This window comes from Salmo salar, chromosome 18 (assembly GCF_965601325.2).
Source record: "Salmo salar chromosome 18, fSalSal1, whole genome shotgun sequence".
Classification (NCBI taxonomy): Eukaryota; Metazoa; Chordata; class Actinopteri; order Salmoniformes; family Salmonidae; genus Salmo; species Salmo salar.
Window position 1 is genome coordinate 12,222,501 of NC_138308.1, and position 27,359 is coordinate 12,249,859.

Genomic DNA, 27,359 nt, shown 5'->3' on the forward strand with positions numbered 1-27,359 from the left:
ATTGGATTATGAAAGTCTACACAGCGAGAAGTTTGTTTACTGTTAATCTAAACACACCATCCCGGATGGATATTTACACATTTTTAAAGCAGTGCAGTGTTAACCTGGCAAAGTTTATTTAAACCAAATGTGGTTTCATTATTGTTTTAGATATTTGACGTGTTTTGAGTGCCGAGATAATTCTCTCACATACTCGCTCTCGCAAACGCTCCCTTTTTCAGCTTTGTCAATGCTGGTTTTTGATGGAAAATCATTATAGTGAAAAATGGTGTTGTATCATGGATATTTCTGTTATATTGTGTTATGTTTTAGTATTTGTAAGGCCCACTGCCAAACTGGACAGGCTATTGAGTCATTTTAGAGCCAGTGGTCAGTCGATGTGCCCTGGGCCTGTTGAGTATTGGTCTACTGTCGTACTGTGGTTTTCTGTATGACCGACTGTGTGTTTCCTCTGACTGCTGTCTGGTCATGTGTTACGAAAGTGACAAGTCGTTAGAACACACACACACACACACACACACAGAGTTACTGGCCTTTGGCATCCAGTGTCCACACACACACACACACAGCCAGTTTGTGGTGGAACGCCTTTCATTTCCTCACTGAATCCCGGCTGTGCCCCCCCCCAGAGACTCAGCTATTTTGATGAATGCCATTATAAAAACAGCTCTGCTCTCGGCCTAATTATGTTTTCCCTCTCTCACTATTTCTCTCCCCTTCTCTCTCTCTCTCTCTCTCTCTCTCTCTCCCTCCCTAACATCAGTTTCCTGACCTAGTTGAAAGGGAAGTCAGGAGTTTGGGCTGCTCCCTGTTTGACTTGATTCACTTCCCTAAAGCTGTGTTTGGGGTTTTGCCGTCTCCCTGCTGCTCCGTCCTGCCTCTGGGGTTGTGGAACACTCGTACGGTAGAGTTGTGTAAGATCTAGATTGAGTGTTTGTGCACGTGTGGATACTTCTACATGTGCTTTAACTGAGACAGGGTTGCAGTGTCCTTCCCCCCCAAATGCAGACAGACAGCTCTTCACTCACTCACTCACTCACTCACTCACTCACTCACTCACTCACTCACTCACTCACAAGCTCCCATTTGTCTCCAGTCATCCTTGTCCCGTTGTCATTACTGTCCTCCCGTTATGACCATTACGGTCCGCTCATGTGGCCGCCGGACCCTTTGAGGATCTGGTTCCACGGTAACCCGGCCCATCGCCGCGGTAACCCTAGACCGTCCCCGAGGGAATGCAGCATTTCCCTTCCTTTTGTCTGGCCCATGTTGAGTTGCACTTTTTCTTTCTGGGGGGTGGAGGGAGGGAGGGTGTGTGTGTGTGTGTGTGTTAATATTAAGCTGGCTGTGAAAGGAGGCCCTGTGAGATGTCTTGGATTTTGGAGCATTGTAGTAGGGGAGGGGGTTGGTGATGGAGCTACAGAACGATATTGAGTTACCAAAACACATCCTGGTAGTGCAGTTAAGCGGTGCTTCAGGGAGAACTGGTGTGGGTACGTGTGTGGTCATTGTACGTCTATCAACCACTGGAGCCTAGACAGGACAGACGGACTGAGTGTGGAGGTGTGAAGTGACTGGCACAATGAGGAGCCAGGCCAACGGAGAACAACAAGGTGGTACATCCGTCACCTGTACACCCCAGAGGGTTGGCAGCACCTCCCTCAAGTGTGTGTGTCTTTGTGTGCATGCGAATGTCCTCTACCTGTTTTCCGTCTCTCCTTAGACTCCGAGCTAAAGGAGCTGCGGGAGGAGACGCTGGCACTCCTGATGGCCTCTGAGCTGGTGACCCCCAGAGGCCCCTCTGCTGTGTGTGGCCCCCCCGGCACCACCCAGTATCTCCTCAGCCTGGCACGCCTGGCACTCAGCGCCAGCGTGGAGAGCCCACTGCTGTGGGGCATGGGGGAGGATGACACCACATCGCGAGGACCCCTGCTCCTGGGGAGTCTGCTGCAGTGCCCGCACTACGAAGTCCGTGAGCTGGCCCTGGGAGAGGTCCTGAGGAGGCTGGAAAGGGAGGGGGAGAGGGATGGAGAGGGGGAGAGAAGCTCTCACTGGCCCCAGGAAACCATCATCTCTCACCTCACTACCCTGGCCCTGCATGAGGCCCACCCTCAGTCTCTGGCCAAGGTAAGACACCATGGGGAGGGCCACTAGGACCAGAGTTTTTCCCCTCTGGTCATGTTTTAAGCATAAACTCTCTTCAACATGTTGATATGGTTATTAGGTAGTTGGTCATTTAGCTGGTGTTTTATGAAGCCTATCGGGGGGGAAATCAAACCTACAACTCCACACATCTCAATTGTGTTCAACCTCCCTCTCCCCAGTGACAAACTCAAGACAATTATAAGAAATTGATTACATGTACAAATCTGTTTTCCTTATTATTGCGTGAGAGTCTTCTAGCGCCATATGGCTACGCCAAGAGAACCTCTCTCACTCTCCCTCCCTCCCTCGTCGGTCCCTCTGAGGCTTGGTAACTTTCCACTCCTCCACCAGGCAGCACCTCCTGCACACGGTGGAGGTTTAAGTGAAAAGGCAGCCTGTATATCCCAACTAGAATCATATTTCAATTCCTCATAAACACTGGACAGCCATCCATTACCCAAATCTTTGCCCTGCCGTTCTCATCATTAAGCTGTGTAAGAGTTGACGAGACTCGTCACTGCTGGGAATGGTGTGTGTGTGTGTGCGTGCGCGTGTGTGTTTCATTGAAAGCTGTTTTATTACCCAGCCGTTAATGTTTAACCAGCCGGTCCGTTAAGCCGCATCTCTCCGCGCCAAGGACACTGTTTCCATGGCTAGCCCTCTGCTCCAGTAAAGCATTCTGGAAGAAAACACTGCGCTTGGGCCCGACTTCCTCTGTGGGTTGGATCTGTTGGCCTTTAAAAGAGCAGGAGCAGGGCATTCAGCTTCCTGTGAGACTAACCTGCAATCCTCCTCAGCCCAGTCTCTCACTTTACAGCTTTAGAGTGCTTTAAAAAGTCTCAGACAGAACTGCTATTTGCTGAGTAAGGGGTGGGGTGGGGGGAGGCATGGGGGGGTTGAAATAATTCCACTATTCGAAAGAGTATCATGAATGTTTTTGTCAGATATCTGGCTCTTCAAAATACATGTTTAGTTAATGTTACTTACGGTTTTAACCTGAGCACTGCAGCTACGGCGGTGGCGGTGAGATGGGAGCAAGCAGACAGGCAGGGAAGAGCAACGCTGCTCAGCCAAGACTAGCTAACTTTTGTAATGTTATTTATCATCCCGTACAACCGTGCCCGTCTTGACTGGAGTAGCCTAGAGAAGCTAGCTAGGCTAATGAAGGCCACATGCTGTGCTTTCACCCCAAGCCCGTTCAGATTAAACAGCCTTACCTGTTAGTTGCTCGTTGTAGCCTCCTGCTTCTCATTTCTGTAACCTTTTAATTCCGTAATGTTATTCCATCTTGCATTGCGTTAGTGAACTCTCTCTCCACTTGCGACCCGCTGAGCCTCTTTGCTACTTTTATTGGCCATGCTACACACGTCGGCTACCGGCCTTTTGTATGTGGCTCATGTCATAAAAACGATATTGAGAAGTTGGCTTTATTAAATTAATAATTTGAAATGTCATGGTATATCCTTGTATGTGTCACATGGATATTTTAATTTCATTTAGATAAAGCCGTTTCAGTATTAAAATAGGCCTATAAAGGGCCTCCCGAGTGGCACAGCGGTCTAAGGCACTGCATCGCAGCGCTTGAGGCGTCACTACAGACCCGGGTTAAATCCCAGGCTGTGTTGCATAGGGCGGCGCACAATTGGCCCAGTGTTGTCCGGGTTAGGGGAGGGTTTGGCCCGGGAAGCTTTACTTGGCTCATCGCGCTCTAGCGACTCCTTGTGGCGGGCCGGGTGCCTGCAGGCTGACGACGGTCGTCAGTTGAACAGTGTTTCCTCCAACACATTGGTGCATCTGGCTTCCGGGTTAAGCTGGTGGATGTTAAGAAGCGCAGTTAGGCGGATCATGTTCCGGAGGACGCATGCCTCGACCTTCACCTCTCCTTAGCCCGTTGGGGAGTTCCAGCGATGAGACGAGATCAGAACTGCATTTGGGAGAAAAAGGGGGTCAAATAAAAAAGAAGACAAATGAATACGCACAAGTACTCACACTAACGTCTGTTCAGATATTCAAATAACCGTGCACATCCCGTGTGTGTGTGTCTGTTATGGCTATGTGTGTGTTTTAGGAGTGCGTGATTTCCGTGCATGGTGAGACAGGAGCCCATTAAAGGGGGTAGTAAAAATGAAAAGCCATGGAGCAGCAGAGAGACGAGAGAGACCAGAGGCTAAAAACCGTACTACTTTAATATTTGTCTGAGACGGCAGCACTGTCACAAGCTGAGGGCCACAGAAGCCGTAGAACCTGCTCACGTCCCGTCCAGACTGACACCCACTCACACTGCTATCCCTCTAACTCCATACAGGGATCATTTTAAAGCTTCAATAACAGCTCCATGCTTTAAAAATAAATGATCATCAATATGCAGAAGGAATGTCAACAGGTGTTGGGGTTTCTGAGGGAAAACAACTCCTTCCTCCCTCGACTCGCTCTGCTGATCCCTCGGTTGAGGTGGGACTGGAGGAAGGGAGCTGTAGTCAAGTCCTGGAAAGTGGAAATGACAAATGGATAAAGGGAGAGGGGGACAGATCTAGCGATGAGGCAGAGAGCGAGCGAAAGGGATGAAAGCCAGAGACACACACACACAGAGGTACAGGATTTGTGTGTGTGTCAGCTGTGTGCCCGTGGTTTGGGTTAGCTGGGAGGATCTGAACGTCCAGAGGGGTAAAAATATCTCCAGGGCAGAGTGCCAACTCACACAGGACAGACACCAGAGCTGTGGGCCTGAAGCTAGGACCCAGTTGTTCATGTTGAACACTAGACATTAGTCAAGAAAAAATCCTGGTCTCACTTCACCTCTATGTATTTTATTTAACTAGGCAAGTCAGTTAAGAACCAATTCTTATTTACAATGACGCCCTAACCCGGCCGGACGAAGCGGGGCCAATTGTGCACCGCTCTATGTGACTCCCGGTCACGACACAGCCTGGGATTGAACCAGTCATTTTGATTACTTGTATTCGATTATTAGTAATCGAATACAAACCTTGAATCGAGAATTTGAGTACTCAGATGTGGTGCTGCTCAGTCCTCTTACTCCATTTCTCTCCTTTTCTTTCTTTCTCGCTCTCGCTCCCTCTCCATCCTCTCTTTCCTCAGGTGCTGCAGGTGCTGTCCGTCCTCAGCGTGAACTCTGACCTGCTGTGGAGGGACGGTCTGCGGACTCTGACCCAGGCAGAGGTCCTGGAGCGGGTTCTCACTCTGGCTGAAGGCTTTGCCCACAGGTGAGCCCACCCACCAAGGGCCTGAAACATCAATACACTATTACCCTTTTCACACTACTGAGCTGAGTCAAGCCAATCAAGCCAAGGCTGGCCTGGTTGCCCATCCACCACCACAGTTGTTGGAACCATGCTTGAAAGGCAATGTGGAGAACCAACACAGTAATGGTTCAGGTCAGCAGACTCGGCGCGCTAGTGTGAACCAGGTCTACCTGCACAATCCTTCACAAAAGTCGAGTTTAGGATGGGTTAGGATCTCGTCAGTAAGGCACAGCACTGACTCATTGAGTGCTTTCTCTTCTTATCCCATCAGCCTAAGATTCCAGTACTAAGATTCCATTCCTTTCAATATCAGGCATCGTGCTCTTGAACGTCTCCCAGTCCAGCCTGTGAGACATTGTGACATAAGCAGGTCACAGATCTCTTCCAGCTGTGCAGTGCCTTGCAAAAGTATTTATGCCCCTTGGATTTCTTCACATTTTATTGTTAGAAAGTGGGATTACAATGGATTTAATTGTACATTTTTGTCAACAATCTACACAACATACTCTGTCAAAGTGGAAGATTAGATTTTGTGATAGAAATTTGTCATGGCATAATTATTCAGCTTCCTGAGTCAATAGAAAAGAAAATACCTTAGAATGAAACGCACACAGTTGCAGTTGTAGTTGCAGTGTATGGAGGGGTGGGGGGAAATCCGAGGGGCCGGGGGGGGGGGGACCGAGGGGCCGGGGGGGGGGGGGGGAGCTTACTAGTGGTGGCTATTTGACAGCCGTCTGGTCTGGGGGTAGATGCTATTGGCCAGTCTGTTAGTTGTAGACATGATGCTCCTGTACTGCCCACGTCTGAGTGATGGAAGACCAGGCCGTGGCTCGGTTGGCTGAAGTCCCTGACGATCTGCTTGGCCTTTCTGCGACACCTGGTGTTGTTGGTGCCCCGGAGGGTAGGCAGTGTTCGGATGAGCGTATGACGCTCTGTAGTGCCTTGCGGGGCAGTGGAGTCGCTGTCTCCTTTGGCAGCGATTACAGCTGTGAGTTTTCTTGGATAAGTCTCTAAGAGCTTTACATACCTGGATTGTGCAAAATTAGCCCGTTATTTTCATAATTCTTCAAGCTCTATCAAGATGTTTGGGATCATGGCTGGACAGCAATTTTCAAGTCTTGCCATAGATTTTCAAGCAGATTTAAGTCAAAACTGTAACTTGGCAACTCAGGAACATTCATTGTCTTCTTGGTAAGTAACCAGTTTAGATTTGGCCTTGTTGTAGGTTATTGTCCTGCTCAAAGGTGAATTCGTCTCCCAGTGTCTGGTATAAAGCAGACTGAAGCAGGGTTTCCTCTCGGATTTTGCATGTGCTTAGCGCCTTTCCATATCTTTTTATCCTGAAAAACCCACTATTTGCCGATGTCAAGCATACCCATACCATGATGCAGCCACCACAATGCTTAAGGAGGCAGGTACTCAGTGATGGGTTGTTGGATTTGCCCCAAGCATAAGGCTTTGCATTTAAGATAAAAAATGGTATTCCTTTGCTGTTTTTTTTTTTTAGTATTCCTTTGCTGTGTTTTTTTTTCAGTATTACTTTAGTGCCTTGTTGCGTACAAGATGCAAGTTTTTGTAATATTTGTAGTCTGTATATTTGTATTCTTTTCACTCTTGTCATTTACGTCATTATTGTGGAGCCACTACAATGTTTTTCATCCATCCTCCATTTTCTCCTATCACAGCCGTTGAACACGGGAACTGTTTTAAAATCACCAATGGCCTCATGGTAACATCCTGAGCAGTTTCAATGCTGTCCTGTAGCTCTGTTCAGAATAAACTCTATATTTGATGTGTCTGGGTGGTTTAATCCATAGCATAATTAACTTGACCATGCTTAAAGATATACACCTGATGTACAAACATTAGGAATTCTTTCCATGACATAGACTGACCAGGTGAATCCAGGTGAAAGCTATGATCCCTTATTGATGTTACCTGTTAAATCCACTTCAAATCAGACTAGATGAAGGGGAGGAGACAGGTTAAAGAAGGATTTCTTAAGCATTGAAACAGTTGAGACATGGATTGTGTATGTGTGCCATTCAGAGGGTGAATGGACTAGACAAAGATTGAAGTGCCTTTGAACGGGGTATGGTAGTAGGTGCCAGGTGCACCAGTTTGAGTGTGTCAAGGACTACAACGCTGCTGTGTTTTTCACAGTCAACTGTTCCCCGTGTGTATCAAGAATGGTGCAAAACGCATCCAGACAACTTGACACAACTGTTGAAAGCATTGAAGTCAAAATGGACCATCGTCCCTGTAGAACGCTTTCGACAACCTTGTCGTCCATGCCCCGACGAATTGAGGCTGTTCTCAGGACAAAAAGGGTACAACTTAATATTAGGAAGGTGTTCCTAATGTTTTGTACACTCATTGTATTCCATGTCTGATTTGTTATTGTTAACCATCTACCAATCACTGCCCTTCTTTATGAAGCTTTCGGAAAGCTCCCTGGTGTTTGTAGTTGAGTCTTTTTTTCAAATAAATACTTGACTAAGGGACCTTACAGATGAATGTATGAAGGACAGAGGAAGGGTTAGTCATTGAAAAGTCATGTCAACCCCTATTATTTCACACAGTGAGTCAATATAACTTATGTGATTTCCTAAGCCAAATTTTACTCCTGAACTAATTTAGGCTTTCCTGAAATAAAGGGGTTGACTATTTTAGTTATCAAATTTGTATTCATCTTTTTAAAAATATATATTATTTTAGTAGATTGTTGACACAAAATGACAAATCAATTTTAATCCCACTTTGTAACACAATAACATTTGAAGAAATCCAAGGGGTCTGAATACTTTTGTATGGTACTGTATGTTTTGAAGATGTTGGGAAATAGAGGGAGGGGAGGTAACTTTAGGAATGACCTCAAAATGGCCGTTGGTAATGGTGCCCTGTCCTCAAATCGAATGTTATTTGTCACATGCTTTGTAAACAACAGATGTGGACTAGCAGTGAAAGCCGGCTGCCAAAACAGCCCTAAGCCATCCATGATTGATGTACAGGCTTGAATGGAGAGGTGGGAGCGCAGTAGGTGAGGTGCAGCCTCCCTCTTTCCCTCTTCTCTCTCTCTGTCTGTCTATGAAAGGACCCACATACCTGTGGTTGTGAGGATGCCACTCCTGTATTCAGAGCCAAAGCCGTGGATTAAGGAGATAGACTTACCCAGCACTCCCTTTACTCCGGGTCTTATGTTAGCTGCCCAACTGGCCCGTGCGCTTGGCGACAGGTGTGGAGATCTAGCCGACTGTGTGTGTTCATCCGTGTGTGTGTGCGCGTTGACGTGTTTAACTATACTTGTGGGGGACCAGAAGTCCCCACAAGAATAGTAAATTAAAAACATTTTTACCAACTGACAACATTTTTACCAACTGACAACATTTTCTTAGTCCCCACAAGGTCAAATGCTATTTCTAGGGGGTTTAGGGTTAAGGTTAGGGTTAGAATTAGGGTTAGTTTTAAGGTTTGGTTTTGTGGTTAGTGGTTAGGGAAAATGGGTTTTTGAATGGGACTGAATTGTATCCCCCCAATACCTGTGGGACACCCCACACCTCTGTACACACACACACCACTGTTTTAACAGTGAGAGAATGAGAGTGGAGGATAAGGATTGGATTACAAAGACTTGCCTTTCTGTAAAAATAAAAATATATATATTATAAAATTGCCAGGCCACAATCTGTACGAAGCATGTTGTGGCTGATGGACAGCGACTGTTGTGGATTGGGTCAAGAGCTTCAAGTTCCCTGGCGTCCACATCACTAAGGACTTAACATTGTCCACACACCCACACAGTCATGAAGAGGGCACGCCAGCACCACTTTCCCCTCAGGAGTCTGAAAAGATTTGGCACGGGCCCTTGGATCCTCAAAAAGTTTTATACAGCTGCACTAACAAGAGCATCTTGACTGGCTGCAAAACCCCTTGGTGTGGCTAATGCACCGCCTTTGACTGCAAAGCACTACAGAGGGTGGTGTTGACTACCCAGTACTTCACTGGAGCCGAGCTCCCTGCCATCCAGGACCTCTATATCATGTGGTGTTAGAGGAAGGCCAGAAAAACTGCCGAAGACGCCAGCCACCCAAGCCATAGCCTTTTCACTCTGCTACCATCTGGCAAATGGTACCTGAGCATCGGGTCTCGGACCAACCGGCTCCGAGACAGCTTTTACCCCCAGAGCCATACTTCTGCTAAATAGCCAGATTGCTAAATAGTCAATTAATGATACCCAAACACTCAATAGACTATACAGTGCATTCTGAAAGTATGCAGACCCCTTTTTCCACATTTTGTTACGTTACAGCCTTATTCTAAAATTGATTAAATATTTATTTTTCTCAATCTACACACTACCCCATAATGACAAAGAAAAAAACTTTTTTTTAGAAATTTGACAAATTTATAAAACAAATAAGACAAATTCCTTATTTACATAAGTATTCAGACACTTTACTATGAGACTCGAAATTGAGCTCAGGTGCATCCTGTTTCCATTGATCATCCTCGCTGTTTCTATAACTTGACTGGAGTCCAACTATGGAAAATTCAATTTATGGGACATGATTTAGAAAGGCACACCACCTGTCTATATAAGTTCCCACAGTTGACAGTCCATGTCGGAGCAAAAACCAAGCCATGAGGTCGAAGGAATTGCCTGTAGAGCTCCGAGACAGGATTTTGTCGAGGCACAGATCTGGGGAAGGGTACCAAAAAATGACTGCAACATTAAAGGTCCCCAAGAACACAATGGTCTTCATCATTCTTAAATGGAAGAAGATTGGAACCACTAAGAATCTTCCAAGAGCTGGCCCACTGGCCAAATTCAGCAATCGGGGGAGAAGGGCCTTGGTCAGGGAGGTGACCAATCAATCAAATGTATTTATAAAGCCCTTTTTACATCAGCCGATGTTACAAAGTGCTGTACAGAAACCCAACCTAAAACTTCAAACAGCAAGCAATGCAGATGTAGAACCAAGAACCCGATGGTCACTCTGACAGAGCTCCAGAGTTCCTCTGGAGATGGTTGTCCTTCTGGAAGGTTCTCCCATCTCTGCAGTACTCCACCAATCAGGCATTTACAGTAGTGGCCAGACAGAAACAACTCCTCAGTAAAAGGCACCTGACCGCCCACTTGGAGTTTGCCAAAAGGCACCTAAAGACTCTGACCATGAGAAACAAGATTCTCTGGTCTGATGAAATCTAGATTGAACTCTTTGGCCTGAATGCCAAGTGTCACATCTGGAGGAAACCTGGCACCATCCCTACGGTAAAGCATGGTGGTGGTGGCAGCATCATGCTGTGGGGATGTTTTTCAGGGACTGGGAGACTAGTCAGGATTGAGGGAAAGATGAACAGAGCAAAGTACAGAGATCCTTGATGAAAACCTGCTCCAGAGTGCTCAGGACCTCAAACTGGGGTGAACGCAGGAGTGGCAAGTCTCTGAATGTCCTTGAGTGGCCCAGCCAGAGCCCGGACTTAAACCCGATTGAACATCTTTGGAGAGATCTGAAAATAGCTGTACAGCGGTCACACTGTCAATCCAACCTGACAAAGCTTTAGAGAATCTGCAGAGAAGAATGGGAGAAAATCCCCAAATACAGGTGTGCCAAGCTTGTAGTGTCATACCTAAGAAGCTTTGAGGCTATAATCGCTGCCAAAGGTGCTAAAACAAAGTACTGAGAAGGGTCTGAATACTTATGTAAATGTGCTATTTCTTTTTTTTTATGTACTTTTGCCAGAACTCCAGTATAGATTTGGCCTTGTGTTTTAGCTTATTCTCCTGCTTATAATAGTGGCGCTGAAGGGGATGGCTGACGTTTTACGGGCCCCTAACCAACTGTGCTATTTTTTTTATTTTTTTTTCGCATTGTTTGTAACTTATTTTGTACATAATGTTGCTGCTACCGTCTGCTATGACCGAAACAACAAGCTTCTGGACATGATTGAAAGGTGAATTAATCTCCCAGTGTCTGGTGGAAAGCAGACTGAACCAGGTTTTCCTCTAGGATGTTGCCTGTGCTTAGCTCCGTTCAGTTTTTTTTTTAATCCTGGAACTCCGAAGTCCTTAACGATTACAAGCATACACATAACATAATGCAACCTCCACTATGTTTGAAAATATGGAAATTGGTAGTGTACTGTAATGGATTTGCCCTCAAACATAACTTTTTGTCCTGAAAACAAACATTTAATTGCTTTGCCACATTTTTTTGTAGTATTACTTTAGTGCTTTGTTGCAAACAGAATGCATGTTTTGGAATATTTTTATTCTGTACAGGCTTCCTTTTCACCCTGTCATTTGGGTTAGTATTGTGGAGTAACATTCTAATATTGTTGATCCATCCACAGTTTTCTCATATCACAGCCATTCTACTCTGTTTTAAAGTCACCATGGTGAAATCCCTTGTTTCCTTCCTCTCCGGCAACTGAGTTAGAAAGGACACCTGTATTTTTTAGTGACTGGGTGTATTGATACACCATCCAAAGTGTAATAAATAACTTCACCATGCTGAAAGGGATATTCAATGTCTGCTTGTTTTTGTTTTTTTTACCAATAGGTGCCCTTTGCGAGGCATTGGAAAACAACCCTGGTATTTGTGGTTGAATCTGTTTGAAATTCACTGCTCGACTGAGTGACCTTAAAGATAATTGTGTGGGGGTGTACAGAGATGAGGTAGTCATTCAAAAGTAATGTTAAATACTGTTATTGCTCACAGCGTGTCCATGCATCTTATTATGTGACTTAAGCTCATTTTTACTCCTGAACATATTTAGGCTTGCCATAACAAAGGGGCATACTTGGAATACTTGACTCAAGACATTACAGCTTTTCATTATTTATTAATTTGTTTAAAAAAATACTATTCCACTTTGACGTTATGGAGTATTGTGTGTAGGCCATTTTAAATTCAGGCTGTAACACAAAAAAGGTGTCAAGTCAAGGGGTGCGAATACTTTTTGAAGGCACTGTATCTAACTCAAATACTTCATACCTCTGCACATTGATTGGTAATGCAACATACAACAATTCCAAATTTTTTATTGTTTCAGTTCATATAAGGAAATCAGTCAATTTAAATAAATGTATCCGGCCCCTATCTATGGCGTTCACATGACTGGGAATACAGATATGCATCTGTTGGTCACAGATAACTTCTTTTTTTTTTTTTTAAGTAGGGGAGTGGATCACAGTATCTGGTGTGACCACCATTTGCCTCATCCAGCGTGACACATCTCCTTAGCATACAGTTGATCAGGCTGTTGATTGTGGGATGTTGTCCAACTCCTCTTCAGTGGCTGTGTGAATTTGCTGCATATTGGCGGGAGTATGCTGGCCATGGAAGAACTGGGACATTTTCAGCCTCCAGGAATTGTGTACAGATCCTTGTGACATGGGGCTGTGCATTATCATGCTGAAACATGAGGATCTCGTCACGGCATCTCGGTGCATTGAAATTGCTGTAGATAAAATGCAATTGTGTTCGTTGTCCGTAGCTTATGCCTGCCCATATCATAACCCCACCACCACCATGGGGCACTCTGTTCACAACATTAACATCCGCAAACAGCTCACCCACACAACGCCATACACGTGGTCAGCGGTTGTGAGGCTAGTTGGACTTACTGCCAAATTCTATAAAACGACATTGGAGGTGGCTTATCATAGAGAAATTAACATTCAATTCTCAGGCAACAGCTCTGGTGGACATTCCTGTAGTCGGCATGTCAATTGCCCGCTCCCTCAAAACTTGAGACATCTGTGGCATTGTGTTGTGTGATAAAACTGCACATTTTTAAAGTGGCCTTTTATTGTCCCCAGCACAAGGTGCACCTGTGTAATGATCATGCTGTTTAATCAGCTTCTTGATATGCCACACCTGAGAGAAGTAAGCTTTTTGTGCATATTAAATATTTCTCTGCTGTTTATATTTTTGTTCAGTGTCTTTTATTTTATTCCTCTTGTGTTGCTATTTTATGATTTATTTTTAAACTGCGTCATTGGGAAGGGCTCTTAAGCAAGCATTTCCCGGTGAATTCTGCATCAATTATATTCGGCGCATGTGACAAATATTTGATATGTAGCTCTGTGTGTGTTTTTACACACCCCTTTATTGAATGGTGTTGTGTAGGGGCTCATTTTCTTTGTGCAGTGTTGAGTTGATAAAGATCTCAAACTGTCCTTGTGTTTTACTGTTGTTTGTGTGTGTGTTGTATTCCAGTGTGGAGTTGCACTGTGCTTCCCTGACCCTGGCCTCTAGATTGGTGGTGCACCTAGTACACAGTGACCCTCAGGTAAGAACCACCAATGATCCAGCTGGGAAATTGTGTGCGTCTACCATGCCCTGCAGTGACATAAGTTTGTCTGTGTTTATGTCCTCCTTCGATCAGGGTGTGGCTGCAGTAGCGTGTCTGGGGCGCTGGGGGGCGCTGGTGTCTCAGTCCTGCGGTGTGGAGCAAAATGCTGAGGTCAAGATGATGGCTGCAGAGGTACTGGTCAACGCCACACCCACCCTGTTGACCAGCCCCAACCTGCCATTGGGTGAGTAGGCCTATATGGAAGTTGAATGTATTTGTGGGAGCTACAGTTGTTTGTTTTTGGTTTGTGTTGGTATTTGGTGGTTGTGTTTTTAAGGACACAGCCATACAGATTGTGTGTATGAAAATTACAGGTAGACAATGCTTTTTTAAAAATTGGAGTCATCCGCGGAAGGATGCTGGACAACGGTGATTATTGTCCGCCAAGAAGCCTTTGTGCATATGCGACCCGTCCGACAAAGAAAAATAGATGAGTTGTACTTTAAACAGGCAAAAACGGACTGTGACGAATGCGAATGCAGTTTAATACGTTTTCATACATCTGTCTGTGTCCTAATGAAGTTTTTTTTATTGTGCCAGGTGTGTCCCACACAGTGTCTCTGTGGAGAGGTCTGTTCACTCTACTGCAGGACGAGGACCAGGATGTCAGAGACAGAGCTGCTGACTTCATCTCCAACCTCCCTACACACCTACTGAACCCAGGTACGCACACGACCTCAGGACAGACACGCACACACTGAAACGCACGCAAGGGCTGCTTAACCAAATTCCATCTGGTTCGAAATCCACATTTTCAAAGAAATTTGCTTTAGTAGCACTACATGCAGCTGTTACATGTTTAGTTAGCACTTGTGGATGTGTTGTAAATACTTTAGATGTAGAGGTCATATACAGTTACCCCATAATCTTTCTATTACCGTCTCTGTCACAGTGTCAAACACACACACATATGTGTCGGGAAGGGGCACTGACGCTGTTTCTCGCTAAGATTGGGGAGGGTTCCCGGAATGAGGGGTGCTAAATCTAGTTTGGCAGGCGGGGGTACACCGTTGCTGGATATCATTTGTGTGTGTGTGTGGTGATTCGTCATAGCTCTGAAGCGTTTGTTCTTTGTTTTTCAAAGTATTTTGTGACTCCAGCTCTTGGGACATGGATGCGCTCTCAAACTTGAAAAGGAGAGCGGCACGCGCACACTAGGAGCTCAGATGCAGTAATTTAATAACCTAATATCCAACGTTTCGACAGACAAGCTGTCTTTATCAGGTGAAATGTTGGATATTAGGTTATTAAATGATTGCATCTCAGCTCCTAGTGTGTGAGTCTCTCCTTTTCTTTTTCAAGTGTTTTACTCCACTAGCCAGCACCTCGCCTAAACAGGTGTGCGTTTCTTTCGCCTCCAGATTGCGTTCTGAAACTAAAACGCGCGCTGCCCCACTCACGGAAATATGAGACCACTCAAAAACACCCCTTTTGTAGCGCAGGCAGGCACTCGCAGCACCGGAGTTTTGACAAGGGTTTGGAACTGAACTTATTTTCCAATTGGTTCGTTGTGAACGGAACCACTTTTTATTTTTTGTTCAGTTCCACTGTTCCGTCCAGCAGAATAAAGTTCTGATCTGGTTCAAAACAAAAAACTAGCAGTTTATATCGTTCCTTTCTGTTCTTTTTTTTTTTTAAACTTCTGAATGTTTTATTTTATTCCACATTTATCTCAACATTAAATTACTTCACCAGTCGATAGAACAGCTTTATGGAACAGGCAAACTATGTACATGCATTGGAGAGACTAGTGTAGGGTGCGACATGCTGCTGAAATTTTTGCGGGTGAGGAGAGCGCTGGCATCTTGTTGTTATGACATGCGTTATCTGAATTAGGCCTACGGAGGAGCGGCTTCTATGAAGGAACTTTGAATGTCTTTTAATTTCAGAGAGTTGTCTTAACATTGGACCAGAGCTAGCCCTTGATCATGACTCTCAGTTCCATTACATTACACACAATGCCGCCCAGAGTTTGAGAACAAGACCAGAGCTAGGTAACAAGCTTGTGTGTACAGAGTGGCACCACAATTAAAATAAAAACACATCTTACCATTTTGTAGTTAATAAATCCAATGTGAAACGTGATAACTATTTAAGTGATAATGCAAGAGAAGCCGGTGTTTGGAGAATATAATTGGCATGGGTGTTATGCACAATATATCCACCCAACACCGTCTTCGAGGGTATTATCAATTTTACACAACGGGTTACCAACCTATTCAAATAATGATTGACATTTTTCATTAATATTATTTTGGTGAATTTATTCATACTATTTCATCCTTCCGTAAGACAGCTGGTCGTTCGTTCTATCGGTTCAATTATCAGAGACACGACCCAGTCGTTCTGTCTGTTTGTTCTAAATGTTCCATTGCCATACTGGTTGGCAACGTACTTATCAGTTGCTTGCTAGCCAGCCAACTACGGCTAACTTACAGTCACGTCAAACAGTGGAGCCAGAATAACAGCAAAGTAGCTGCATTAGTTTAAGCTGTTTTCTAGTGACATTTATTTGGATACATCCATAACAATGATCTAATGAGGTGTGATTTCGCCTGGCAAATAAAATGCGCTCTCTCGTCAGGACACTGTTGTTCAGAGGAGCTAGCCAACAACACAGCTAACACATTCACTTCAAACTGAAGCTGGAAAGACTGCAAACTAGCTGCATTTCATTGTACCTGTTTTCTATTGACGTTTCATTGTTTATATCCATAAGCATTATCCCAGCTGATTCATGACTTCGACTGGCTGAAAAAAGCTGCCTGTCTGTCTCGTCCCGTCTCCCGACGCGTTCATTACTATGGACCAGCTGGAGATCAAATTTCAATATTGAAACAATGTTGCAAATGTTGGACAGACTGCAAGGTTTATACAAATCTCCGCTGTTGAAAATCAAATACTAGTCTAACAGAAATGGGAGATAATGTCTAGATGTTTTTTATAGTGGAGATCAAGTTTATAAATTGCCTGGCTGGGCAGTGAGATGGAACAGAGTAAATAGGCCTTTCAACGTCATAGCTTTAGCCGGTGGTAACCTGTGGAATAGACACCGGCTGGAATGCGATTTTAACCAATCAGCATCCAGGATTAGACCCACCCGTTGTATTAAGTATCCTTAACCCTTTAGACCCCAATAGAATTCTAGAATGCTGCTGTAGATTGAGAATTTAAAAGCACATTTCAAACAAACAGACATATCTCAAAAACAAAGAACAAGTTAACTTAGTTTAAGAGCACAGCCTCTTTAATATGACACCACATTCTTATCAATAGGAATAACAATTGTTTTGTCTTCCATTGTGTAAAGACACTCACTATCAACGAACAATTAACACTCAACACAAAACACCCTAGAGTATTTCAATTGTAGTACATTTGACTAAATTACTCACTCAAAATGTACCAAGGATAATATATTACACTTGTAAATAATATTTCTATTTAAATCCAATTATGCAAAATTTGATGAGGACAATATTCAGAAAGTATTTCAAAACCCTCACAAAGTAGGCTGTTGGATTGACAATGATTCTTACTTCTGAAACAATGTAAAAAGTCTCTGAACAGTTGTTTGAATATTTCAGAACCTCTCTCATTTAAGATTTAGTACAGACCAGGCCTGAAACAAAATGTGGAAATAGCAGCCTACAATTCAGTGAATGCAACAAGTATTAGATAGACAGACAGATAAAGAGAACAAACAAAACAAAAAACTGTTCAGAGACAAAAGATTTGTAGGACAAATTCATACTGTATTTCACACTGTCACTTTAGTGTTAGCATTAAATCAAAATCAAATCTAATTTTATTGGTCACACACTCATATTTAACAGATGTTATAGCGGGTGTAGCGAAATGCATGTTCCTAGCTCCAACAGTGCAGTATTATCTAACAATTCACAGCAATACACAAATCTACAAGTAAAAGAATGGAATTAAGAAATATATAAATATTAGGACGAGCAATGTCGTAGTGATTCAAATACAGTAGAATAGAATACAGTATATAGATATGAGATGAGTAAAGCAGTATGTAAACATGATTAAAGTGACTAGTGTTCCATTGTGATTTCATGTCTATTTATATAGGGCAGCAGCCTCTAAGGTGCAGGGTTGAGTAACAGGGTGGTAGCCGGCTAGTGTTGGCTATTTAACAGTCTGATGGCTTTGAGATAGAAGCTGTTTTTCAGTCTCTTGGTCTCAGCTTTGATGCATCTGTTCTGACCTCGCCTTCTGGATGATAGTGGGGTGAACAGGCCGTGCTTAATGTCCTTGATGATCTTTTTGGCCTTCCTGTGACATTGGGTGCTGTAGTTGTCCTGGAGGTTGGGCAGTGTGCCCCTGGTGATACATTGGGCAGACCGCACCACCCTCTGGAGAGCCCTGCGGTTGCGGGCGGTGCAGTTGCCGTACCGGGCAGTGATACTTTCAATTGTGCGTTTGTGAGGGTCTTAGGGGCCAAGCCAAACAAGAGTCCACTGTCCTAGGGAGCGGGCCGCATCGGTGGCGCTGTGTTATCCTCAAAGCGGGCGAAGGTGTTTAGCTTGTCCGGGAGCAAGATGCCGGTGTCCACAACGTGGCTGGTTTTCGCTTTGTAATCCGTGATTGTCTGTAGAACCTGCCACATACGTCTCGTTTCTGAGCCGTTGAGTTGCGACTCCACTTCGTCTCTGTACTGACATTTTGCCTGTTTGATTGCCTTACGAAGGGAATAACTACACTGTTTGTATTCAACCATGTTCCCAGTCACCTTGCCATGGTTAAATGCGGTGGTTTGCGCTTTCAGTTTTGCACAAATGCTGCCATTTGTCCACAGTTTCTGGTTTGGGTAGGTTTTAATAGTCCACGTGGGAACAACATCCCCTATACACTTTCTGATTATCTCAGTCACCGTGTCCGTGTATACATCAATGTTATTCTCAGAGGCTACCCGGAACCTATCCCAGTCCGCGTGATCAAAACAATCTTGAAGAATGGATTCCGATTGGTCAAACCAGCGCTGAATAAACCTTAGCACGGGTACTTCCTGTCTGAGTTTTTGCCTAATAGGAAGGGAGGAGCAAAATGGAGTCTTGATCTGATTTGCCGAAGTGAGGGCGGGGGACGGCCTTCTAGGCATCTTGAAAGGGTGATTAGCAGTGGGGGGGGGTTTGTAATGTTTTTCCAGAGCGAGTACTACAGTCAATGTGTTGATAGAATTTCGGTAGCGTTTTCCTCAAATATGCTTTGTTAAAATCCCCAGCTACAATAAATGCGGCCTCACGATATGTGGTTTCCAGTTTGCATAAAGTCTAGTGTAGATTCCTTGAGGGCCGTTGTGGTATCGGCTTGAGTGGGAATATACACGGCTGTGACTATAACAGAAGAGAATTCTCTTGGGTGGTAATACATTTGATTGTGAGGTATTCTATGTCGGGTGAACAAAAGGACTTGAGTTTCTGTATGTTATCACACCACGAGTAGTTAATCATGAAACATACACTACCGCCTTTCTTCTTCCCGAAGAGTTCGTTATTCCTGTCTGCGCGATGAACTGAGAACCCAGCTGGCTGTATGGACGGGGACAGTATATTCCGGGAGAGCCATGATTCTGTGAAACCGAGCATGTTCCAGTCCCTGATGTCTCTCTGGAAGGAGATCCTTGCCCTGAGCTCATCTACTTTATTGTCCAGAGACTGAACATTAGCGAGTAATATACTCGGAAGCGGTGGATGGTGTGCACGCCTCCTGAGTCGGACTAGAAGTCCACTCCGAATACCTCTTCTCCGACGGCGGCACAGAACACAGAGCACCAGAAGGAGTGCAAAGTGGCACAGAACACAGAGCACCAGAAGGAGGTTTCTTAAACATCTCCCACTCTTTGACCTGCATTCACTCTGGATGCACACCACACACCTCTTGCGCCCTTCAAACTTTACCTGCTTTCAAATGAGTTCCATCTCGGTCCACACGCCCTGGTGCAACAGTCTTGGCTCCCCTCTTCCTGCCACTGTAGCATTATCACAAAGTGAATGCACAAGCTGCATTTTGAATGCCTTCGGGGACCAGTGCCTGTGGTTTCTGGAAGAAGCCTTTGCAGGATCCCCCACACAATGAACGCATTTATAATGGGAATGTTGAGCATCCCCCAAAACACTTGCTTCTACCATTTTCTGCCTGTGTGTCCAACATTGTAATAGTTCCTCAGTTGGTCAAGATGGTCAACCCCGCCCATTTTGTTGTTATAATCCGTTGCAAGCTCTGGAACAGAAATAAGTTCCTACCACTGTCACTTTAGGCCCAGGCTGTCTGGTACAAGGGTGAAAGGTGGGACTTGGGGCACACTCTGGTGTGCTCTTCCTCCTCCTCCTGCTTCATCCTCTATCACCACCTCTTCCTTAATCTCCCTCCTCCTCCCTTTTCCTCCTCCTCTCCATGTTCCTCCCTCTTCACTCTCCTCTTCCTCTCTCCCGCCACTCTCGCGCCACCCCTCCCTCCTTGCTCCACATGTCTATCCCTCCAATCATCTCTAACTCCTCTTCCTCCCTGCCTTTTGCTGCTGAGCTCTGACTCTCCACATCACTTCGCTCACTTTCACTGACCCAGAGGAACTGAGTAACAGAGGGAGAGGAGCAACAAATAGGATACAATTGTAGGTGGAACATGATCTCTCTGTCTCCCTCTCACACTGTCTTTTTCTCAACCATACACATACTCTCTTCCTAATAAGGGGTTTCCATAATAAATGTTACACGCTTCCCATTCGTCTCTCTCTCTCTCTCCCCTTAAATCAACTATTGCTTTCTCGCCTGACAGACTAACTATAGAGTTTGCCAATGTTAGCTGATTATTTACGACAGTTTCCAAATGAATTGCGTCGGTAGAAACAGGACAAAACAATCAACTTGTTAGCTGACTATGTAAACAAATATCCAACTCATCATATGAGCTCCATTGTGTGGGCATCTACCCTAACAGGACAGCTACATGACAGCTGTTCCCCAAGTTTCACAGCATCAAACATATATCTGCTGTTTATATTTAAATTTTTTTCATTTTAGTCATTTAGCAGACGCTCTTATCCAGAGCGACTTACAGTAGTGAATGCATACGTTTCATTTTTTTTTTTTTTTTGTACTGGCCCCCCGTGGGAACTTACTTATTTCACTCACCTCGACATCATCGCTTTTCAAAGTGCAAGGATGGGTCCGAAGCCGTATCATCAACCAACATGGATACAGTCGCTTTCACAGTGAAAAGTCGTGTCTGCTTTGGCGCTGTCATTTTGAGTAATGAAGTAAAAAAATAAAATAAAAATTTTGAAAAGTGAAATGACAGAATACCCTGTTTCTGGTTGATGACAACAGCCACGCAAATACCACAACAGATTGTTAGCAAGTACGTTTTGCGATATTGACACAGATATTATTGTTAGAAAAACAAGGCCTTTCGAAGCCGCAATAGTAATTTAAAGAAAGTCCGTCGACGGCCGCAATGGGTTCTAAAGGATTATTAACTAGCATTGAAAAAGTGTATCTGTTGTTCTCTTATAAAAAATGTTCTTTCACTAATTTCTGAATCATGCCTGTAATGTCAGTAGCTACAGTAGACCATTAATTTCTCAGAGGGAGGGGAGGAACAGGTAGCCTACAACAGACACTGGTAAAGATTTTCAGCAGGCAGGCAGACACTGGAATATGTTTCTGAGTGACAGTGAGGGTTTACATATGCGCTTTGTTTTTTTGTTTTTTTGTGGGACTGGGTAAAAAAACATAACCGGAACGTAATATAACGTTATTAACCGGGGCTCCCAAGTGGCACAACGGTCTAAGGTACTGCATCTCAGTGCAAGAGGCATCACTGTAGTCCCTGGTTTGAATCCAGGCTGCATTACATCCAGCCGTGATTAGGAGTCCCATAGGGCGGCACACAATTGGCCCAGCGTCTTCCAGGTTTGGCCGGGTTGGGCCGTCATTGTAAATAAGAATTTGTTCTTAACTGACTTGCCTAGTTAAATAAAGGTTCAATAAAAAAAATGAAACCGGTTCCCACGCTTTTTAAATAACTGTTCTGTTCCGGAACAGTATAGATCACTTTCGTTGTCAGTTCTGATTCTGTTCCATGTTTTTATAACATGTTTTTGTTCTGTTCCCTGAACCGGCTCCAACCTCTGGTACTTTCTCTCCTCAAGACACACACTTCCTCTATTTACCCAGCTTCTTCTCCTGGTGAAAACACAGGAGCCACCCTTATTGTCCCTGCATCTGCCTCCACTGATAACATCACCTCATTGCTCACTAATAAAAAGAACATCCATGTCTATACATCAATGTGTACGTTGGGGCCGAGCAGGGTCAGATACGAACCAGATGACTAAGACTGATATGCTTTTTCTACAACAGGATGGGAATAAAATGAACATAATTGCTGTGTGTGTGTGTCCTGGGGATCCCCTGTCATTTCTCCCTCCTCACCACACTAGTCATTTCATGAGAGTTCAACCCTGATGTGTGGGCGTCAGATTTCTTCATGGACTCTACAGAGCGTACATTATTCTGCTGTCCAAAGGGACACGGTGTGCTGATGTCTACATTCAGGCCAGCCACCGTGTCTGCCTACAGAGTACTGTAATGGGGATGGGGGCATGTTTACGACCTAACGTGGCAGGGTAAAGTAGTGGTGGTGTCAAACCAAGGCCATGTAATGACCAGCTCTCTGCCTTTTGATATGGAAGTGACTCAGACTCCATCCTTTCACCCCAGTAGACCCAAGCAGGTATTCTACCTCTACTTCATATCCACAGACTATTTCAACGTATATAAAGGGTACTTGAGTTAGTACCCAAAAAACATAGGGTGTACTTACAATGTAGTACAATAGATGGTATGGTAGATTGTCAACACCAGCACAGTAGATGGTCAATTGACTTGGAAAGTTGGTCATGTCCTCGTTTAAAAAAAAAAAAATTATGATCAATTAACCCCTTTACCGAAGAGCACGTTCTGTCTACGAAGATCTACTATTTTGTATCCTAGCAGCACTTCCCTCCTTTTTTTCCTACAAGTTAGTTATGCATTTAGAAGTATGAGAGAGAGAGAACAACCCTTCAACATTTTTGTTCTATAGTATTATACAGTCCTTGCAGCCTGATAAGGCCCTTCCTGGTTCTCACTGAACTACAGTGGGGCCCTGTGTTTCCCCTATATGCATAAATCATGGCCGCCACTGAAAACAAAAGAATAATCAGGATGGTAAAATGTTTTCAATGTAAACTTAAACGACTAAAACCAGAAAGTATGTAAAAAAGATGCATTGCTACATATTTTTATAAGACCATCTTTGAGAACTAACAATAACACAAATAAAAATTTGACAGTCAGGGAGAATATGAAATTCCAAAACTGATAGAACTAGGCACAAGCCAATGGCGAAATGTGTATAATTGCATGAAAATAGCTTTAAAACTAGAATGTTTCTCTCTGCCCAATAGTATGTGTAGAATAGCAGGAAACTAACTTCAAACAGTAAAATACTGTCACTGCGGCCAAGAGGAGGGCATCTAAAACCATGCCATAGGATTTCTATTAGATTATGATTCAAAAGTCCCAATGCAAAGTTACACCTTACTTTTTCTATTTTTGGAGTTATTACATAAAACTGATCAGAATTCCAAAGAATGCTGACGTCATGCCGGAACATTTAGGGGATGTGACGTAAAATGGAGGACCTGGCTATCCAGCCTATTCCCTATAATGTAAAATTAAAATGTGTAACTTCAAATTAAACCAAATCATTTGTACTCGTGACTACTGGTTTCAGTTACATTTTCAGACAACTTACAAACAAATACTTTATGAATTTATGAAATCAGCTTGCAAGGTTAGTAGCCAACTAGCCTGCTAATGTTAGTAGCCAACTAGCCTGCTAATGTTAGTAGCCAACTAGCCTGCTAATGTTAGTAGCCAACTAGCCTGCTAATGTTAGTAGCCAACTAGCCTGCTAATGTTAGTAGCCAACTAGCCTGCATAACGTTTGCCCTACAAGCCTGCTAACATTACGTTAGCACTGTATGAGTCAGTTAGTTGCTATTAACACCTTACATTAAAGTAAACCAAAGTTTTGGAAATACTTAACACCATCTAACCAGTTATCAAATAATGTTACCGGTACCCTAAGTGACCAAAAGTATGTGAACACCTGTTCGTCGAACATCTCATTCTGAAATCATGGGCATTAAGATGGAGTTTGTCCCCCCCTTTGCTGCTATAACAGACCACTCTTCTGGGAAGGCTTTCCACTAGATGTTGGAACATTGCTGGGGGACTTGCTTCCATTCAGCCACAAGAGCATTAGTGAGGTCAGGCACAGATGTTGGGCGATTAGGCCTGGCTCGCAGTCACCGTTCCAATTCATCCCAAAGGTGATCGATGGGGTTGAGGTCAGGGCTCTGTGCAGGCCAGTCAAGTTATTCCACACCTGTCTCGACAAATCATTTCTGTATGGACCTTGCTTTGTGCACGGGGTCAGTGCCGTAGCTTCAGCCGGTGGGCCCGGCTCTGTGGAGCCGCGGGCCCCCTATGTAATTTGAATACCACCCCACCATGCCCAAGTATTAATTGTTGACGTGGGTCCATCACCTTTAAGATATGTTGAGAAGATCTTTCTTTAACATAGGCTATATGATAAATGACCCCACAGATGGTTTCACCAACAAAAAGTCAGCATGATATTTTAGTGTACAGTTGACAAATTAATTTGCTAAATAAATCATATTATTCAATAGTTTCAATACCATGTTAAGATAATGAAATGCATTCTGGGATTCATTGTGCAAATACTCTCCAAAGCCTTGTTGTTTCTGTCATTGTTTTAAGCAACAGTTGAGCTAGCTATCGAGACAACGTCCAGAAAAAAATGAATAAAGTCGAGAATAGAAAATTAAGGATTAAAAAATCAGCTATGTATCAACACAAAAGTGGAGCCCAAAAGAGGAAGGCCAAAAATGAGAAAGCGAAGGAGGCATCAAAATTAATTTAATTAGATTCTTTTTTCAAATGTAGTTCAAGTGCAGGCGTTGCTAGCACATGCAATGTAGCGGGACCAGAAGAGGATGTAGGTTTATCATCGCCAGCAGCAGCTTTTAGCGGGTCAAGTGAGCCAAGGCCGAGCTGTTCCATCGTGCCAGAAGAAGCAACTTTGACAGAGGAGGATACAGGTTGTCGGGTATCGGCGGATATGACCCTGAGCACATGCCGGACAACCTATCCCTGGGCCGGGCGGGGAGGAAGAGGAGCAGGGCAAGGCTAGAATCGTGGCGGCTGAGGAAACAGGTGGAAGTGGGATTGACGGCCTTTTAACCTATCCAACTGACAGGGGGCATTTTGCAACAAATATGGATGCAAAGGTTAAATAGCATGTTATTGCATTAGGCTCGTGTAAACCTACTAGCCCATTCCCAAGAGATGACGAAAGCCTGTGTTTTTCCGAGTCGTATTACACCACTACAACCAAGGCTGGAATCAAATTACCATGTACATGGCTATGTTATTCAACCAAGCTAGATTGAGCGTATTGTGAGCCTTGCTGGCTGTTCGGAGATCGGAGTGCCCCTTTCTTCTCTGATGCGTGGGTGAATGGGGTGAGAGATTGGCGCCATCTAACATACAAAATAGCATGTCATGAGACATCCCATATTCACATGGGTGCCTGTTTTGCATATGAGCAATGGAAGCTCAATGGCACTATTGACTCAGAAATGCAGCAAATTTCTGGCGACAGGTGTTGGAGCGAAAAGTTGGGAAAGGCCAACAGTGGGAATCGTCTCAGTATAATTGAACTGTCATTTTACGACCCAGTTCTGAAATAACTTTTAGAACGCCCCGCAGGATCTGTTAATTATCTCAGTCCTCAAATCCAAAATGAGCTGATATATATCTTAACCGAGCGAATGAAGTGTGACATTCAGGGAGAGTGCAGGAAGCCCCATTTTATTATATTTATTTATTATATTATATTATTATTTATATTTTTTCTATTATTATGGACGCCACACCGGATGTATCCGAAGTAGACCAGTTAAACCAAGTTCATCGCTTTGTGAGAGTGATAAGGGATGCACATAATGTCGCCACAGATCTGACCATCACAGTCGTTTTTTGGATTTCTGGAGCTTCAACATAAAACCCTGGGCAGCATAGAGGATAATGGGCTAGATATTTCAAAATGTCCTGGGCAGGGGTATGATGGAGCTCCTAACATGAGCAGGGTCTATTCGGGGTGTGCAGGCCAGAATATCCGAAAAAGAGCCGCTTGCAAGTTTATGTGCATTGCGCAGCGCACAATCTTAACCTGGCTCTCAACGACTCTGTCAAGAATGTGCCAGTTTTATGAGACTCAACTGTTATACACCTTCTCCAGGCATAGCATAAAGAGATCAATGTTGAGTGCTGTATTTGATTTTGCATCAGAAAAAGAAAATGTAACACTAAAACGACTGTGTCCCACCCACTGGTCATCTAGATATGAGTCCCTTGCCGCCCTGAGATACAGATATGTGGACGTAATGAAGGCCCTCACCAAGATTGTGCTTTTAAGTGACGAGAACAACGAGAGGGATGATGCAACAGCACTGACATTTTTTTCATCGTTCTGCGGACTAAGGTTTTAGAAAATGTCAACGACGTTTCGAAAACGCCACAGGCCAAAGACGCAGACCTGCACAGGGCAGTTGGCCGACTCAAGGACATTATAGAGGTCCTGTACGGATTCCGACATGATTTTGAGAAGGACAAAGTCACTGCAAAGACCCTTGCCGACAAATGGGGAGCTCAGAACGCATTTGAAGACACTCGGAGAAGGAAGGCGAGGCGTCATTTTGATGAGCTATGCGAGGACGAGCGACTGTCTGATGGGGAGAGTAGTTTCAGAGTCAACGTCTTTAATGCAAACCTTGACATCGTTATCCACCAGCTGTCAAACAGATTTAAAAGTCAGCGGGCAACGTCGAGTCTGTTTGACTCCATCCATCCTACTACCCTGGCCAATGCAGATGATGCACCCTACGAGACAGCCAGCCGGCTGGCTGAACGTTACAGCAAAGATATATCGTCAAGCTTCCCTGGCCAATTACTCTCTTTCAGGGCCTGTTTTAAGGAGGAAATAGCAAAGCACACTACAGTTAGAGACCTGGCCAAGATGCTCATTGTGGATTACAATTCAGTCACTGCTACATTTGGGAAAGTAGTTACAGCGATGCTCCTTTTTATGACTGCCTGTAACGGTAGCCAGTGCCGAGCTTTCCTTTTCCAAACTGACAATAATGAAATCACACCTGAGGAGCAGCATGGGACAGGACAGACTGAGTGGTTTGGCCATTCTGTCCATTGAAAACACGAGGGCCAGGACCATGGATTTGAATGCCATAGTCAACGACTTCGCAGAGCGTAAGGCCCGTCGAATGCCAATCAAATTAGTGAGTAAGCTTATATTTTTACAGGGCAGGCTACCCAGACAGCCTATATAATTCAAGCTTTATTGAGATAAATTTACATTGCTTGTCCGCTGAGCCACATTGTCGTCATAGTCCCGGGGGGGACACGACCCCCCATC

The 27,359-nt window shown here is 44.3% G+C and overlaps 1 protein-coding gene across 1 annotated transcript in view; it reads left to right on the forward strand.

Moving 5' to 3' along the window:
- The window catches only part of LOC106576760 (tRNA (32-2'-O)-methyltransferase regulator THADA), a 109,387-nt gene that overhangs the window by 66,211 nt on the left and 15,817 nt on the right, over window positions 1-27,359 (forward strand). The window contains exons 32-36 of the mRNA XM_014154131.3: window positions 1,724-2,127; window positions 5,245-5,369; window positions 13,634-13,706; window positions 13,803-13,953; window positions 14,310-14,432. Coding sequence (XP_014009606.3) covers window positions 1,724-2,127; window positions 5,245-5,369; window positions 13,634-13,706; window positions 13,803-13,953; window positions 14,310-14,432 — 876 coding nt within the window. The remainder of the gene's footprint in view (window positions 1-1,723; window positions 2,128-5,244; window positions 5,370-13,633; window positions 13,707-13,802; window positions 13,954-14,309; window positions 14,433-27,359) is intronic.